Below are 13799 nucleotides of genomic sequence, written 5' to 3'. Positions count from 1 at the left end.
ATTTAGCTCAGCGGCAAAAGCGCCTGACTGGCAAGCGCAAGGTCGTGAGTTCGGTTCCCGGTACCGGAGGAAAAAAAAAAAAAAAAAAAAAAAAAGAAATAAAAGCTACTAGGACTGGGGTGGGAAATGTTTAGGAGGTAGAGGCAGAGATGCTGGGGGCAAAAGCAAACCAACAGTTGAGCAGCTGATTGCAAAAGACCAGGCCCTGAACCACCAACTTCATGATGTGTGTGACACGTGAGCCTCAGTGTTCTCCAGCCCTAGAGGCGGCATCGTCAGTGGAAGTAATGCAGCTGTGAAGAAAAGGATCAGCCGGCCCTAGCTCCAAGTTGCAGGGACCTGGGCCCTCTGCAGGGGCTAGGGGTTATTTGGTCAAGCAACACAGAAGCAATGCCCTCTGCTGGTACAGATCACTCAGGCTCTCCCATCCCAGCTCCACAACTGCAGACTTTCTTGGGAAGGTGGGGACACCTGTGGCCATTTATTCCTCAACAGAAATATTGAGAGGACTGTATCATTTAGTAAATAGAGCAGCACTTGGAATGAGAGTCTAAACACCTCTGGCTTTTTCTTGAGCAGAAGTAGTTATAAAACAATTGCAAGCCTTGGGCTATCAGGAGGAAAAGGAGCCTGTGAATCTCAAGTTTCCAGCTAGCACAGTGGGCTCGGGTGAGGACCATGGCAGCAGCAAGACAACAAGAGTCCCTTAGGAGTTTGGCCTCAGCTCTGGCAAGGAGAAGAAACATGGTACAGTGCTCCATGGCTGCATGTCCAGCCCTAAGCAAGTGGAGCCTGTTGCCGAGAGCACCCCACTCCTGTGCACCCCATCTTCCTAGCTGTGGAGGCTGCATCATGATGCTCTGAAGAGGCTTCCTTCTGGGGCAGGACAAACACGCACAGTGACGGAACAGCACACTTGTTACAGCAAGGATGCGCCCTGCCTTCTAGCCCTCTAGGTAGATTTCCATGCCTCCTAGGACCAGGGAACCCCACCGGTCAAGCCCAGGAAGCATGATGTCCCGCCCCCTGCTCTGCTACCCAGGGCAAGGAAAGGCTCTCACACCCAGAGGAGCCCAGCTGGATCGGGGCAGCACGAGCGGCACTGGGAGTTCCGAGAGCTCTGCCCAGCGGCAGCGGGAGCTCTTCGGAGACCTGGTGACAGGAACCAAGCACCGAGGGGCAGGGTCTAGGGCAGTGGCGGTGATTGGCACACGTGCTACACCAGGCTGTTTGCATCACCGAAAGCTCTGAAAGGTTCACCATCAGGGGTCTAGGCTGCACATGAGTGCTTCTGACTGTGAGCCACCACCTGCAGGACACACCACCCTTTAAAGAACGCTCATCATGTGACTCACACCAGTTTTGAGCTAAGACCCATCCTCTGGGGATGTCGTGGCCAAGGAGCCACTTCCGTTCAGACCCTGAAGGCTGATTCCAACTGAAGTCATATCTCCTTCCCTGGAACTAGAAACAGCTCTGGTCCAAGGGCCCAGAACTGGCTTGGAATCACCCCAACTCAGGACAAGTCTGGAATGTGCTTGAGGTTAATTCATAAAGAATGCTTTACACTGCACTTTCTGCAGAAATGAGCAAGCACATAGCAGTTATGCAAGCTTTAGTGGCAGGTCTGCAGTAGTCCTTTGAGAGATGTTACTGTCCCCAAGAATCACCCCTGTGAGAGGATCCTCAGCGGGGAGCGGCTGTGCAGTGACGGCTCACTCCTGGCCAGGCAGGAGCCTTGTGCCATCCGCCTGAACAGCAGTGGCTCGCATGGATGAGCGCACCTTGCCCTCCCTGGCTGCTCTGAGCCTGCTGGTGGGTCTGAGGCTTGATGAGAGCAGTGGGCCTTCTCCCTCTTTCTAAAGCTTCCAAGGCCATTTCCCACTCATCCATGGACCCTGAGGGCCATGTCCCCACACTGCAGAGGGCAGGAAGCCCTGTCATACCCTGCTACCTCACTTTCTTAGTGCTGCTTCATGGAAGGTCCCAGTTGGCGGTGCAGCGAATCTGCCATGACGTCTCACCAGGCCTCCTTGTCCATGGGGAGGCCACGTGGACAGACGTGTCTAATGACCTCCCAGAAGGCGGGCACTCACCTGGACCCACAAAGGGCAAGAGAGCAGGTGGCACAGGGTCCTCGGCACTCAGTGGGATCAGGTAGAGGTCCTTGACTCCCCTGTTGGTGTTAGCTACGACCCCAAAGCGGCCACAGCTGCTGAGATAGGAGTAGAGAGACATGTAGACGCCCTCTTCCTCCTGCGTCGCAGGCTGAAAGCAGATCAGATAGAGCTCCTGCAAGACACAGCACGGGCAGAGCCTTCACCTGGGCTGCCAACAACCGGCACCCGTGAGGCTGCGCCTGAGCCTCCAAACAGAACATCCTAGTGGCTCTGACCGTGATTTCCCAGTCTCCTGGTCCAGCGTGTGAACGTAAAGAAGTATAAAGGAAACACGGGCTCAGGCTTCAGGCTTTCACAGTAAAATCTCGATCTCAGCACAAAGCTCTCCACACTCCTTCCCTCTGCCTGGGTCTCACAGGGCTCTGGTAGCGGTGAGGGCCTCTGTGTGCAGGGACAGTCAGCAGCATCCCCCACAGAGCAGCTGTTCTCCACACACAGGGACCGAGACCCACAAGGGGCATCAGCTGCCTCTTCCTCACAGTGTGAACCCAAGCAGGAGGGCTGAGATAATCATCCTTCCCATGAGCTGGATGCAAACCCCAGCACCTTCCCGAGGGAACCCCGTGCCCAGGACCCCAGCCCCAGCTCAGTCTTCGGGTTCCCAGGGAGACAAACCCAGTCCAAGCGCTCAGGGGAGCAGCTGAGCCCAACCACCTCCTCAGCCCCCTTCTCCTGCTGACAGGAGAAAGTGAGATGCAGGTCCGTGTTTTTACTAAGACCAAATGTGCACACATTATTATATGAAGTCAGAAGCAGATTCCTAGCACCATAATATTGAAACACACTGTGAGGCAGAGCATCACTATAAATTTAACTACTCCATAGTAAGCTCCAGACAGACAATTCAAGTGTTAGCCCAACAACAAGAGAGGCTATAAAAACACAAATTGAAACAAATACTTTTCCCCCCCATTACAGATAATGTCCTATAAGCCGCGGATACCTTGGACACGGAAGACTGGAGCTTGCCGACATAATCCCACACTATCTTCGGAGCGATCCTCCCACCGATGTGAATTGTATCTGGCAAGTCCTAAACAGGAAGTAGTTGGACTAAATGACCAGGGAAACTACAGCGCTCACTTAGAGAGTAACTGGGAACTTCAGGGCACAAAACCCCTCCAAACTCAACGGTTTCAAGGAAAGAGGCAAGAGCTGTGTTTGAGCTGGGTGGCTGACCAGCAAGGGTTAGGGGTCACCTTGCCCAAGGGTGGCCTGATGTCCACCTGTGCCCAGCAGGGGCACCATCAGAAGTCACCATGCCTTGGTTCTGTGCTTTGTGAGCACAGAATAATGATTTGGGCATGAGCGAGGACCGAGCAGTTACTCCTGGCCGAGCCGCCACAGCGAGTGCCGTATGTTCCTTCCGAAAGACAGAAGCCCTGCCATGCTGAAAGCTGGGAGCGCACACGTGAGGACAAACCCAGCTCAAACAGCCAGGACACCTGGGTTCTCCGAATTCCTGCCCCTTCACACGTAAGCCCTGCCGCACTGCAGCCCCTTCCGCTTCACCCTGACAGGTGGGCAGAGCCGGGCGCGAGTGTGTGACAGGCAGCATCTCCCAGCACGTGCCCTGGGAGATGCTTGCAGGTGCTCACACCCTCGGTTCTCACCTCGCTGAGACAAGCAGAGCTCCCAGAGGCAGGATACGCCTTAGTGACAAATTTGCCTACACTCTGCATGTTAATGAGGCCTTTCCAAGGGCTGCTGAGGTGAGACGCAGACACGGTCGGGTCTGCTATTCGGGGGCCACGTGACTCGTAAATGCTGCAAAACAAGACCACAGGAAACACTGTCAATCTTGTTGTTCATTGGGAACCGAAGAGGGTGGAGACAGCATGTTTGCAAGCAGAGGGGAATCTCTGTACATGTGCTAACTTACTGGGCATGAAGTTATTTGAATCCTAATGATTTAGATACTGGGCCAAGGAAAATAAGCTGAAGAGTCAGCAAATCATGACGGTCACATTACTTCAATTTCAGTTTGCAGCATTTGTCCCTTCAACATGATAATTAGGTGCCTAGGAAGTGAGCATTTGGAGCCAAAGGGAGTGAACTGGACTCTGGCGTGAATTTCAGACTTGAAGTATTTCATCGCCACCTTCCCCCGGTTCATCTCAAAGAAACAACAGGATCCGGGCCAACTCAGACCCCACCCCAGTACCCACCTGACACTCGGTGATGGGGGAGCTGACAAATGTCTCGGCTCTGGGGACGAGGACGGTTTAGTCAGTGTGGACTTGGGCAGTGTCACACAGGATGAAGCGGGCTTGAGCTGGTCTGGTCTGGCTTCGACTGTGTGGGCGCCATCCGGGTGGCTTGCAGCAGAGGCTGCACCAGTGCAGGTCCTGCTCACAGCAGCCCTGTGGTCGTGGCTGGACACTGTGACCGTGGTGACCATCCCAGCGGGGCAGCTGGAGAGGCCTTCCAGTGGGGAGGGCCCGGCACATCTGTCCCCTGGAGGCCCAGGGACACACATTCTCTCTGGCCTTGGACCAGAGGCCCTTTCCACATGTGGCTCTGAGGCATCTTTGGGCAGAACCACTGCAGATGCTCCACCGGACAAGCGAGGCACTGGATCAGGTGGAGAGCTTCCCAGCTTGAACCTTAAGTCTTCTTTCTTGGCAGAAGGTGATACTCTTTGTTTCTTAGGAGCTGGTTCATCTTCTGATGGAACCTGACCTGAGGAATTTGAAGACAGAGTCAGTGAGAAATCCAGCACCTTCACAGCTCTCTGGTGAGTAGGCAGTGACTTCTTATAGGCATTGAAAGCACGGGATGAAGGAAGGGCAAACTGCAGAAAACCACTTCATCATTTTTGTTTGTTTCCTCCAGGCCTGAGTACAATCGCTTTTAGGAGGATCAGTGATTTTAAACACAATCACGTGTTCTTTGATTTCCAAAATGCATGCCAGACTGCGCTCACCTGTACAAACTTTACAACTTAGATCAAAGAGGTGAGCCCGGTGCTGAATCGTCAAATCCTTCAATCTGCTGCTAGGGGCAGCAGGGAGAGGCGCTGTGCTTGGCACATGGACAGTGCGTACTGATTTCTGCTGCTCCTCAAAGAAAAGGAAAAAAAGGACCAGGTCATTCCCTTTCCAAATCACGTCCAAGTGACTGCACACGGGAAGCACACTCTCCTGAAATAAGAACCCCTGGAAAAGGGGGATTACTGGTTGCAGGGGCTGGGAGCCAGCACAGCTGGACGTCCACATGTACCGGTTTCCAGCTCAGTGTTTCACCTCATCACTGAGGCCCTGCAAGCGCTTGGAAGGGGTTGCTCTCACTCTCCTCGCCATTACTGACATCTGCAATGCTCACATCCCAGTCTCATATCAGTGGGGGAACCTCTGCCTCAGGAATCGTGCCTGGCTTCATGGCACCTTTTCTTTTTTTGTCTTTTTGACACAGGGTTTCACTGTGCAGCTCAGGTTGGCCTTGAACTCACTTTGTAGCCCAGGCTGGCCTCAAACTCTTGGATCTGCCTGCTTCAGTCTCCCAAGTGCTGGGATTACAAGCGTGCAACACCACGCTCGGCCTCATGGTACCATTCATGGACCATTCTTACTGTCATTCTGCCCTTTATGTTGGGACCTGATCCCCTAAAATGATAAACACAAAATCAAAGCCTTAAACCCTGAGTTCTAAGCACAAAACACATCCCCCTGCAAGGAGCAGGTAATTCTCAACAGCTGAGCCTCCAGGGACTCAAGCTACCATTTGCCATCTGCCGTCACAGATTTTGTCGGCCTCTTCCCACATGGAAAGCTCTTTAGACCTAAGTTCCTCTGGCGCCATCCTCACCAGTTCCTTTAGGGAGATTTCCTTACACGTGACTCGATGAAGAGCCCCTATGAACAACCACCCTCCCATCACTACTGGAAAGTGGACAATTATTTGCTAATTTGCAACGATGTATGTAAGCAAAGCAGCACGAGTCCTGTCAGAGGGCAAGGGCCACAGTCACAGACCCTAAGCCCTGCAGAGGGCAGTACTTGGCCACACCCTGCAGGGCCCCGTCCAGCTCCCCAGGAGACTCTCAGGACAAAGCACCAGCCTGCCCCAGCCAAGAGCTGACTTCACGGCTACGCTGCATGGACTGTGCTGAACACCCAGCAGCCTCCGGAAACAAATCCGAGACTCAAGGTGGGAGACAAGTCAAAGAGGGTCTTAGGAAGAAAGTAGGATAAGATCCAGCCCCTCCGCCAGGCCTCGCTGACCATGCGAGGTGCAGCCAGCACCTTTGAGCCTGGTCCTAAAGCACAGACAAGTAGCACTTCTGCGTCATCTTGTTTCTCGTGGACAAAGACTTGAGAGACAAGTTGAAAAGCTCACCTGCCAAAACCACCCACGTCATTGTTCAGTATGAGTTCTGAGTGCATCACAAGGAGTACTGTGATACCAAACAGGCTCATGGGACGGGAGATGTCATCTAAGGCTGGCTCCATGACCACGGGGTGATAATTAGAAAGCACAGAGCGCAAAAGAAATCCCAGTGCATTGATCCCGTATTCTGATTTTCACATGGTGCCACATGACAATGGGTTTTTTTCTTAAATCTTTTATTTTGAGAACATGTCCAGACTTGGACTTATGTCTGCTGTGTTTGGCTCATGTTTGTTGAAATGTATGACATGGAACATTATGAGACTGTTTCACTTTAATTAGTCTTATGGCTTGCAAAAGATACATAAATAAAACATAGGGCAGGACTCAGAGCTGAAGGAGAGAACCCTAGAAAACAGCCCAGGGCAGGAGATGTGAGGGCCGGGCCGGGCCAGGCTGGGGGCTCATCCCTTCCACCCTCCGAGCTGAGGCTGAGAACTGCAAGGCATGGCCCACAGCATGGAACAGAAGCCTCAGCTGGAGGACGTAAGAAAATGAGCAGGTAAGGTGGTGTGGAGCTGGGTGGTGTGCACACTGGGATCCAGAGCTCCGACTTTATGGAGAAGCCAGCCAGTGGCGGTCATGGGATTGCGGCGCTGTTTGGTCTGATCTAGTGAAGAGGAGCAGGTGCCAACGAGATCCACGGGAAACCCAGGGAGGAGGAGAGCAAAGGATCCTGAACGGGAGGACACAAATGTCTCCCGTGGGTGTTGGGCGTACTGTGTGAACCTCAGCTGGCTGAGACCTGGTGCTCACTGCTGCTGCATCAGGTCCACTCCGGCCTGACGCACACACCTGATGTCCGGGATCCTCGAGGTGGAAAGTGATGCTGCGGCACTTCCTCCTGTGGCGACTATATGTAACTTGGGACAAGCTAAACATCTCCTTCTCAAGGTGGAGGGTGGCTCTTCCGGCCTCGCTTTCAGTCATGCCTGAGTCACCACTTTCACTGGTGGACAGAACAGGAAAGGGGCCGGATCAACCACCTGCATTTGCAGTTGTTGGGGTTTGCAAAGAGCGAGACAGTCATGAAGTGCACTGTGGGTGGAAGGCGCCCCCTCCACACAGCACATCGTAGAATGGCCCACCCTTCCCACAGAATCTCCTCCAAGGAGCACCTTGTATTTGGGTGAATTCGGGACTCTGGCTGTGACAGGGCGGGACTCGCCACCTTGAGGCGTCCAGGGGCTGCAGAAGCTGTGGGGACTGAAGTCACCCCCGGTCTCCTCTCAGCTCCAGGCAGAACTGCAGAGCACGGCGGCTGTTTGGACTCCCTCGCCAGAGGAACCGGCATTGGTCCCTCCTGCCTGGCTGCTGAGATGCCTGCTGGGGCCTCCCAGAGCCAGGGCCTCTTGGGGATGGGGCCCCTGAAGCCCGAAGGTGACTTTTTAATGGCTGGATTGGCTCCTGCCATGTTGGCGAAAGGATGAGGCTTCTTCGGAAGGAGACTTCTGGATGGAGGTTGTCTGCATGCCGAGGAGCCCGGAAGTGCTGTGTTCTCTGGGGCTGAGGCTGCACCCACTGCTCTGTCCACTCTCTTGTGGTCCTTCGGGGCTGCAGAGCAGAGCACAGGGATGCTGAGTGAGATGAGGGTCCACAGTGTGTGCTGCAAGCTGACATCGCAGCAACTCACCAGAAACCTCACAAGCACGTCCTCGGCATTACTGTGCTGCATTCACATGAGCATTTAAGTCTTAACATTTACAAAAGGGTAAGCAAGGGCTGTCAGCAGCATCTATGACAGTGACTGTGCTCTCTTCCATGAAGAAAAGGGCTGGATCATACACTTCCTTTAAACCTTTGTCTCAACCAGCAAGCTAATTATCTAGGACCCCATTCTTCACTAAGCTATGCAACTAAAGGAGAAATTTCAGCTAATCATAAACAGGTAGCTTTAGAATAGCACTTTTTATGAGGAACTCAAAGACAATTTGTTAAAATGTAAATTTCAAAATTGCAGAGAAGGACAATGGACAAGTCCTTCTCCCATTCACACCCAGCCCGAGGGCCCTGCAGGCGGCGGCCCATCAGCATGGGTGTCACCTGTCACCTCGCTGTTCTTCTGGATGAGTCTCTTGGAAATGATAGTCTCACACCAAGAAGCAGATGCTGAGAGCACGGTGAGGGTGCTCTACAGATGTCCACACGCACAACTCTGGACCTGAAATTTTCCCAGCCTGAGGAGCTGACCACCTGGTGCTTTCAACCAACAAGAGTGGTCACCAAAATCTCAACAGAAAACAGGCAAAAACTCCCAGCTGGAACAAAACCCCACCTGTATCGGGACAGATCCCCCTTGAAATGCGGTGTGAGCACACAAGGTAGGGCAGCCTGCCATCCTGGCTGTGCGGATAGATGGCGCCTGTCCCCAAGGGTGCACACTGGGCAGGAGTCCAGAGAGAGAGAGATCAGGGGGGCTCCGGAGCAGGGGCTACAGAAGTTGCCAGCAGTGCCTGGGTGTCTCCCTGACACCCATGCAGAAGAGCGTCCTCTCAGGAGGCTTCCTTCCAGCACCCCGTGGCTCTGAGCCCTGAAACCCTGCATGGTATCAACAGGTACTGCAGTGACCCTTGCAGTGTGACCCAGGATTCCAAGTCAGTGATTGCTCCCTGATCACTGTTCCCTGTGACCATTTCCAGAGAGGGGCAGACTCAGCAAAGAGTGGACATCCTCTCTGCAAGGGAGGCCTGAGCCAATAAACTGCTCCAGAGTGGTTGGGGGACCTGAGGACACAGCCCAGCCTGGGCACAGACATGGTTGTGTCTGCAGGGACTGTGCCCACCAGCCTCTCTCACATGTGGCCAGTCCACCACGTGTCAGGAAAAGGCTAGGGCTTGCCCCATGAAACCCTTGCTGCCAGGTCTGCCTGTGTAGAAATCCCATCGTCGGGGCCCAGCCCATCACTGCAGACTGCTGAACACAGGGTCAGCCTCAAGTGATAATCAGGGTCAGCCTCAAGTGATAATCACACTGGAAAGCCGAGGGGCTGGTCACCGAAGGTATCACAGGCCACAGGAGCAGAGGCGCAGAAAATGCAGCCTCTGGAAGTCAGGGGCGTGTGCTCCTTTGGGCAGAACCCACACAACTGCCCAGATATAAACTGCACCAGGACAGAGGGCAGGGCCGCCGGAAGTGGGGATGCAACCCAGAGATACAGCCCCATCCTGCCCAGGGTCTCCCCTTACGAGCAGTCAAACTGGTAAAAAGCACTGCAGCCAAACTCCTCCTTCACAATGATGAGAGAAATTCGCCCGGCCGTAAGCGAAACAAATGAAGGAGCAAACATCCTTTTCAGTTTGCTTCCTTAACTTCTGGAAGCTAAGAATATCAGTATAGGACATGTATGGCGATTGGTAACATACACACACACAAAGTGCTCAGTATTGTACGAGTTCACACAAATATACCGGAAACGTGGGTACGACACAGAGGAATTAGAGCCGGCATCTCCAGAGGGGACCTTTGCACCACATGACATCAGCAATGGCATGCAATTTTCCTGGAGGGTTGGCCTCCAAGGAGTAACAGACTCCCAGCTTCAAAAGTGTACAGGAAGGTCACTGAGAGTAGGTGAACTAAGAGAAACTTCCCCATAACTTGCTCCCAGGGAGGCACAGACCAGCAGGCAGGCAGCTGCTGCCTGAGCGTGTGGCAGGGCTGGGCTGTGGGGCTCGGCAGGCCCTTTCACGTTCACAGACAGGTGGCCCAGGTTTATGAACAGCAGGGTATTTTCTTTCAACTTACTTAAAATTCTTTAAGCTGGGTGTGGAGGCTGAGGCAGGAATATAGCCAGTCTGGGCTACATGAGCAGGTCAAGACCACCCTCAATTACATAGCAAGCGCCTTAAAATATCAAAATGTCACAGGTGACAACCAAGAAAAAGCCAGTGATACGTCACATTGAGAAACATCTGACCCCCCCCCAAAAAATATGGAAACATCTGCCAAAAAAAAAAGAAACATCTGCCAAGGTTAGTCCTTTATGAGTAGAGATTCAAATTTGTCTGCTTCCACTTTGATTTCACATGCATAGATATCTCCTGACGAGACGGAAAAATGGCTCAACCAGGTGGTAAAACACAACTTCCAATCCTCATTCAGATTTCTAGATTAGAGTATTCACACTCCCAGGTTACAGTTTCCCCAGGTAGGTACTATAGGGATTTGTTCCTCAAGATTTCAATCACCTGTGCTCCGGGCCCACACTCTTAGTTCCCCATGGAAACCTGTGCTCTTGGCACTGTGGTTCCCCACACCACTGGGGCTGTCTCTGCGGTGTGTGCATCACTGAGGAAATGCTTCACCTGGGTTAGAGGCACAGCAAACCCCCGGGACCCGGCCCCACACGTCTGTGCCATTTTCCCTTTTCATCACCACAGTGATACCGAATGCCTCCCCATGTTAAATGTGTTCACATCCCCACTTAGGGGGTCCGATCACCATGGATTGTTTCTAGAGTGGAACCTCACTGAAAAACCCCAATAAACCAGGAATCTTTTACAAAACAAAATGTTTGGCCCACTTCATGCCTTACCAGTCATGGGACGGGAGCAGCAGACAAAACCCTTGAAGGAGTAAGGATGAAAGGCCAGAGAGGGGTGCTGTGGCCTCGGGAGAAGTCCAAGCTGTTACCACAACTATAAACTCGCACAGACACCCTAGTACGCGGGGTGAGGAGGGAACTCGAGGCACAGCCGTGTGGGAATCACACACCCGGTGAGCGGAAGGAGCCGCAGGGCCTCCTGTGCAGCGAGGTCCCCGCTCACCTGCCTCCACCCTGAAGGGGCCCAGGGCCCTGGGTGCGGGACCCAGACGAGGCCCCGTGAGGAGCTGTGGCAGCCGCTCTGCCATGTGGTTTTTCTCACTCGGACTCGTGGAGCTGGAGCTGGAGCTGGCTCAGCTCCCGAGAAAGTGGGCTGGACGTGGCCAGAGTCAGCTTCCTCTGACCTCACCAGCCACCCCCGCCCAGCCCAAGTGAGTCTGCAGGCAGCTGAGGAGGCATCTGTGGGTGCTGCCCATCCCACCTGCCCATGGGGTTCTGGGGCACGTGCCCTGCCACCCCAGGATTGCTTTACCAATCTCCTTACCGTCCTCCCAGTCAGTGTTTAGCAAGACATTTCTGGGGCAACAGGGAAACTTCGGAACCAGCAGCTCCAAGTATGTCTCTTATGCACGCCACTGTCTGGATGCCCAATTTTTAGGGATGTGCGTGTGCTGGGAAAATTGTTCACTTGTTGTGTGTCCTGACTTCCTGCCAGGGGAGCCTGTGAGCTGAGGACCCACTGTGCAGAAGGTGAGAACCTCCCACCTCTGTGCAGAGCAGCAGGCTTCCTCTGGGATGTCCCTTGGCTCCCCGAAAGTGACACAGTGATTGTAGAATCCATCATTCTCAACTTCTCCGACATGCCTTCTCTCCAGCACGCAGGTTCTCCTGAGTGACCCCTTGGAGTTTCAGGGGTGGTTTTCACCCCTGCTCGCACAGGGGGGTGACCCAGCTGAAGCCCATCCCACAGGTACCCTGGTTGCGGTCAAACCCTCCACGCTTCCTCCTTGCAGTGTTACGTGGCTGTGACAGCTTACACATTAGGCCCACATTAGGCAGTGGCTGCCCTCTGCCCGCAGAGGCAGTGCTCGCTTCTTGGTGCATTTGTCAGGTCTGCAGAGGTGCAGCTATTGTATAGAGGGCCATCAAGGTGCGGCAGCTGGTTCATTCAAATTACTTGTGACTCCATTTCTGGTCTTGGGCTTCGAGGGATTCAAAGTCCTAAGCACGTGACATCTGGCACAGACCTGCATCAGCCCCTCCCCCAGGGCACTGAGCAGGCTGAGAAAAGGGGAAAGGAAACAGGGCACACGTTTGGAATATACGGCTACGTAACCTGGTGGTTCACCGAAACCGGAGAAAACGCACTAGAGCGGGGGAGAGAGCATGAATAAAACCTGGTCTGAGAGCATTCACAGGACAGAGATGTGCCCTCCTAGGGATCCTCATCCCCATAGCTAGGGTTATGTTGGGACCAGGAGACAGGAAAACAAGGACAGAGCCACGTTGCGTGATCTAAACCAGGGATTCACACATCAACCTGAAGTGTCTTCATTTCACTCACTGGAAACCTGGGCCAGGGTCGCAGCCTGAACACTGCACAGGAGCCGGGACCCTGAACCCTTGACACCAGCCCGCCACCCTCCCTGCAGCAAGGACGCTGCTCTCTGTGCGGAGGAGGCCACACCACTCACTCTGCGGCCTGTGGGGCAGCAGCAAGTGTCCTTCAAGATTTCATTGTCCAATGAGCGGTGTGTAGCATGTGACGTCCACGTGAACCCAGTGTCTGCTGTCAAGTCAAAAACTCTGGGGGCTTCTAAGAGTTGTACCGCAGCTCTCTGAGGCAAGACTGACTCGCACAGAGATGCCTGCAGCACGGCGAGGGAGCGGGGTATTTGTGCAAAGCAGTAACGTGGAAAAGCTCAGGTTCTGTGCAGGGCCGTGATAAAGTGCTGTGTGAACAGTGGGGAACCCGGGACTGGGGCTGACACCGGAGGACGCAGTTGTGCTGGAGATAACACCAGTGCTCGCCAGAGCCTGGCCCTGCATGCAGCTGGACAGTAAGAACTGCACCACCGGGAGCATCCACAGTGAGTCTTGTACAGCTCTTTGGGAAACGCCGGGAGGGAGAGTCACAGGCAAGGGACGGAAAGCCAGGCTCTGGAGCAGCCCAGGACACTGGCATCCACTTCCAGCTGATGGTGATCGGTGTCCACACTGCACTAAAACACAGCCTGGACTGCCCATCCTGATCACCCCGTGTCTATCCAGACAGTGTGTGTGGTGCCCAGAGGCTCACATCAGGGGGACACCTACATTTACCCCAGTGTGGGGGGGAGGGAGCAGCAGTCTTCTCTGGCACCATGGCGCTGGCCTTGTGGTCGCGGGCCCAGGAGGGTGTGCTGCTCTCGCCGGCCGCCTCTTTCCCCATCTCGTTCCCCCTAGAAGGGGTCGCCATCACCTTCTTCGCTGGGTTTTCAGTTTCCTCTGGAGCTGGCCTCTTGTGCACAGAGCACACTGTAATCCCTGCCTGGATAATCAGTGAGAGCCCCGTGGTTAAGGTGAGAAACGTCACCACTGCTGCCTCCCACTCAGCAGTTCATGTCATGACACTCCATTCGGGTCACCCTCAGACACCTCCCCAACCCTGGCTGGTGCTCAGCTGCTCACGTGGCCAAGTCTGCACA

The 13799-nt window shown here is 54.0% G+C and overlaps 1 protein-coding gene across 1 annotated transcript in view; it reads right to left on the bottom strand.

Annotated features, from left to right (window-relative positions):
- LOC102011357 (death-inducer obliterator 1-like) overlaps positions 1–13799 on the bottom strand; it is a 31565-nt gene that overhangs the window by 3104 nt on the left and 14662 nt on the right. The window contains exons 6-13 of the mRNA XM_013507433.1: positions 13429–13642; positions 7688–8123; positions 7365–7518; positions 5107–5236; positions 3794–3972; positions 3124–3213; positions 2025–2292; positions 1064–1152 (exon numbers count right to left, since the gene is read on the bottom strand). Coding sequence (XP_013362887.1) covers positions 1064–1152; positions 2025–2292; positions 3124–3213; positions 3794–3972; positions 5107–5236; positions 7365–7518; positions 7688–8123; positions 13429–13642 — 1560 coding nt within the window. The remainder of the gene's footprint in view (positions 1–1063; positions 1153–2024; positions 2293–3123; positions 3214–3793; positions 3973–5106; positions 5237–7364; positions 7519–7687; positions 8124–13428; positions 13643–13799) is intronic.

Source organism: Chinchilla lanigera, unplaced genomic scaffold (assembly GCF_000276665.1).
Source record: "Chinchilla lanigera isolate Chin_1 unplaced genomic scaffold, ChiLan1.0 scaffold00127, whole genome shotgun sequence".
In the NCBI taxonomy this organism is placed as follows: domain Eukaryota; kingdom Metazoa; phylum Chordata; class Mammalia; order Rodentia; family Chinchillidae; genus Chinchilla; species Chinchilla lanigera.
This window is presented reverse-complemented; position numbering and strand designations above follow the sequence as displayed.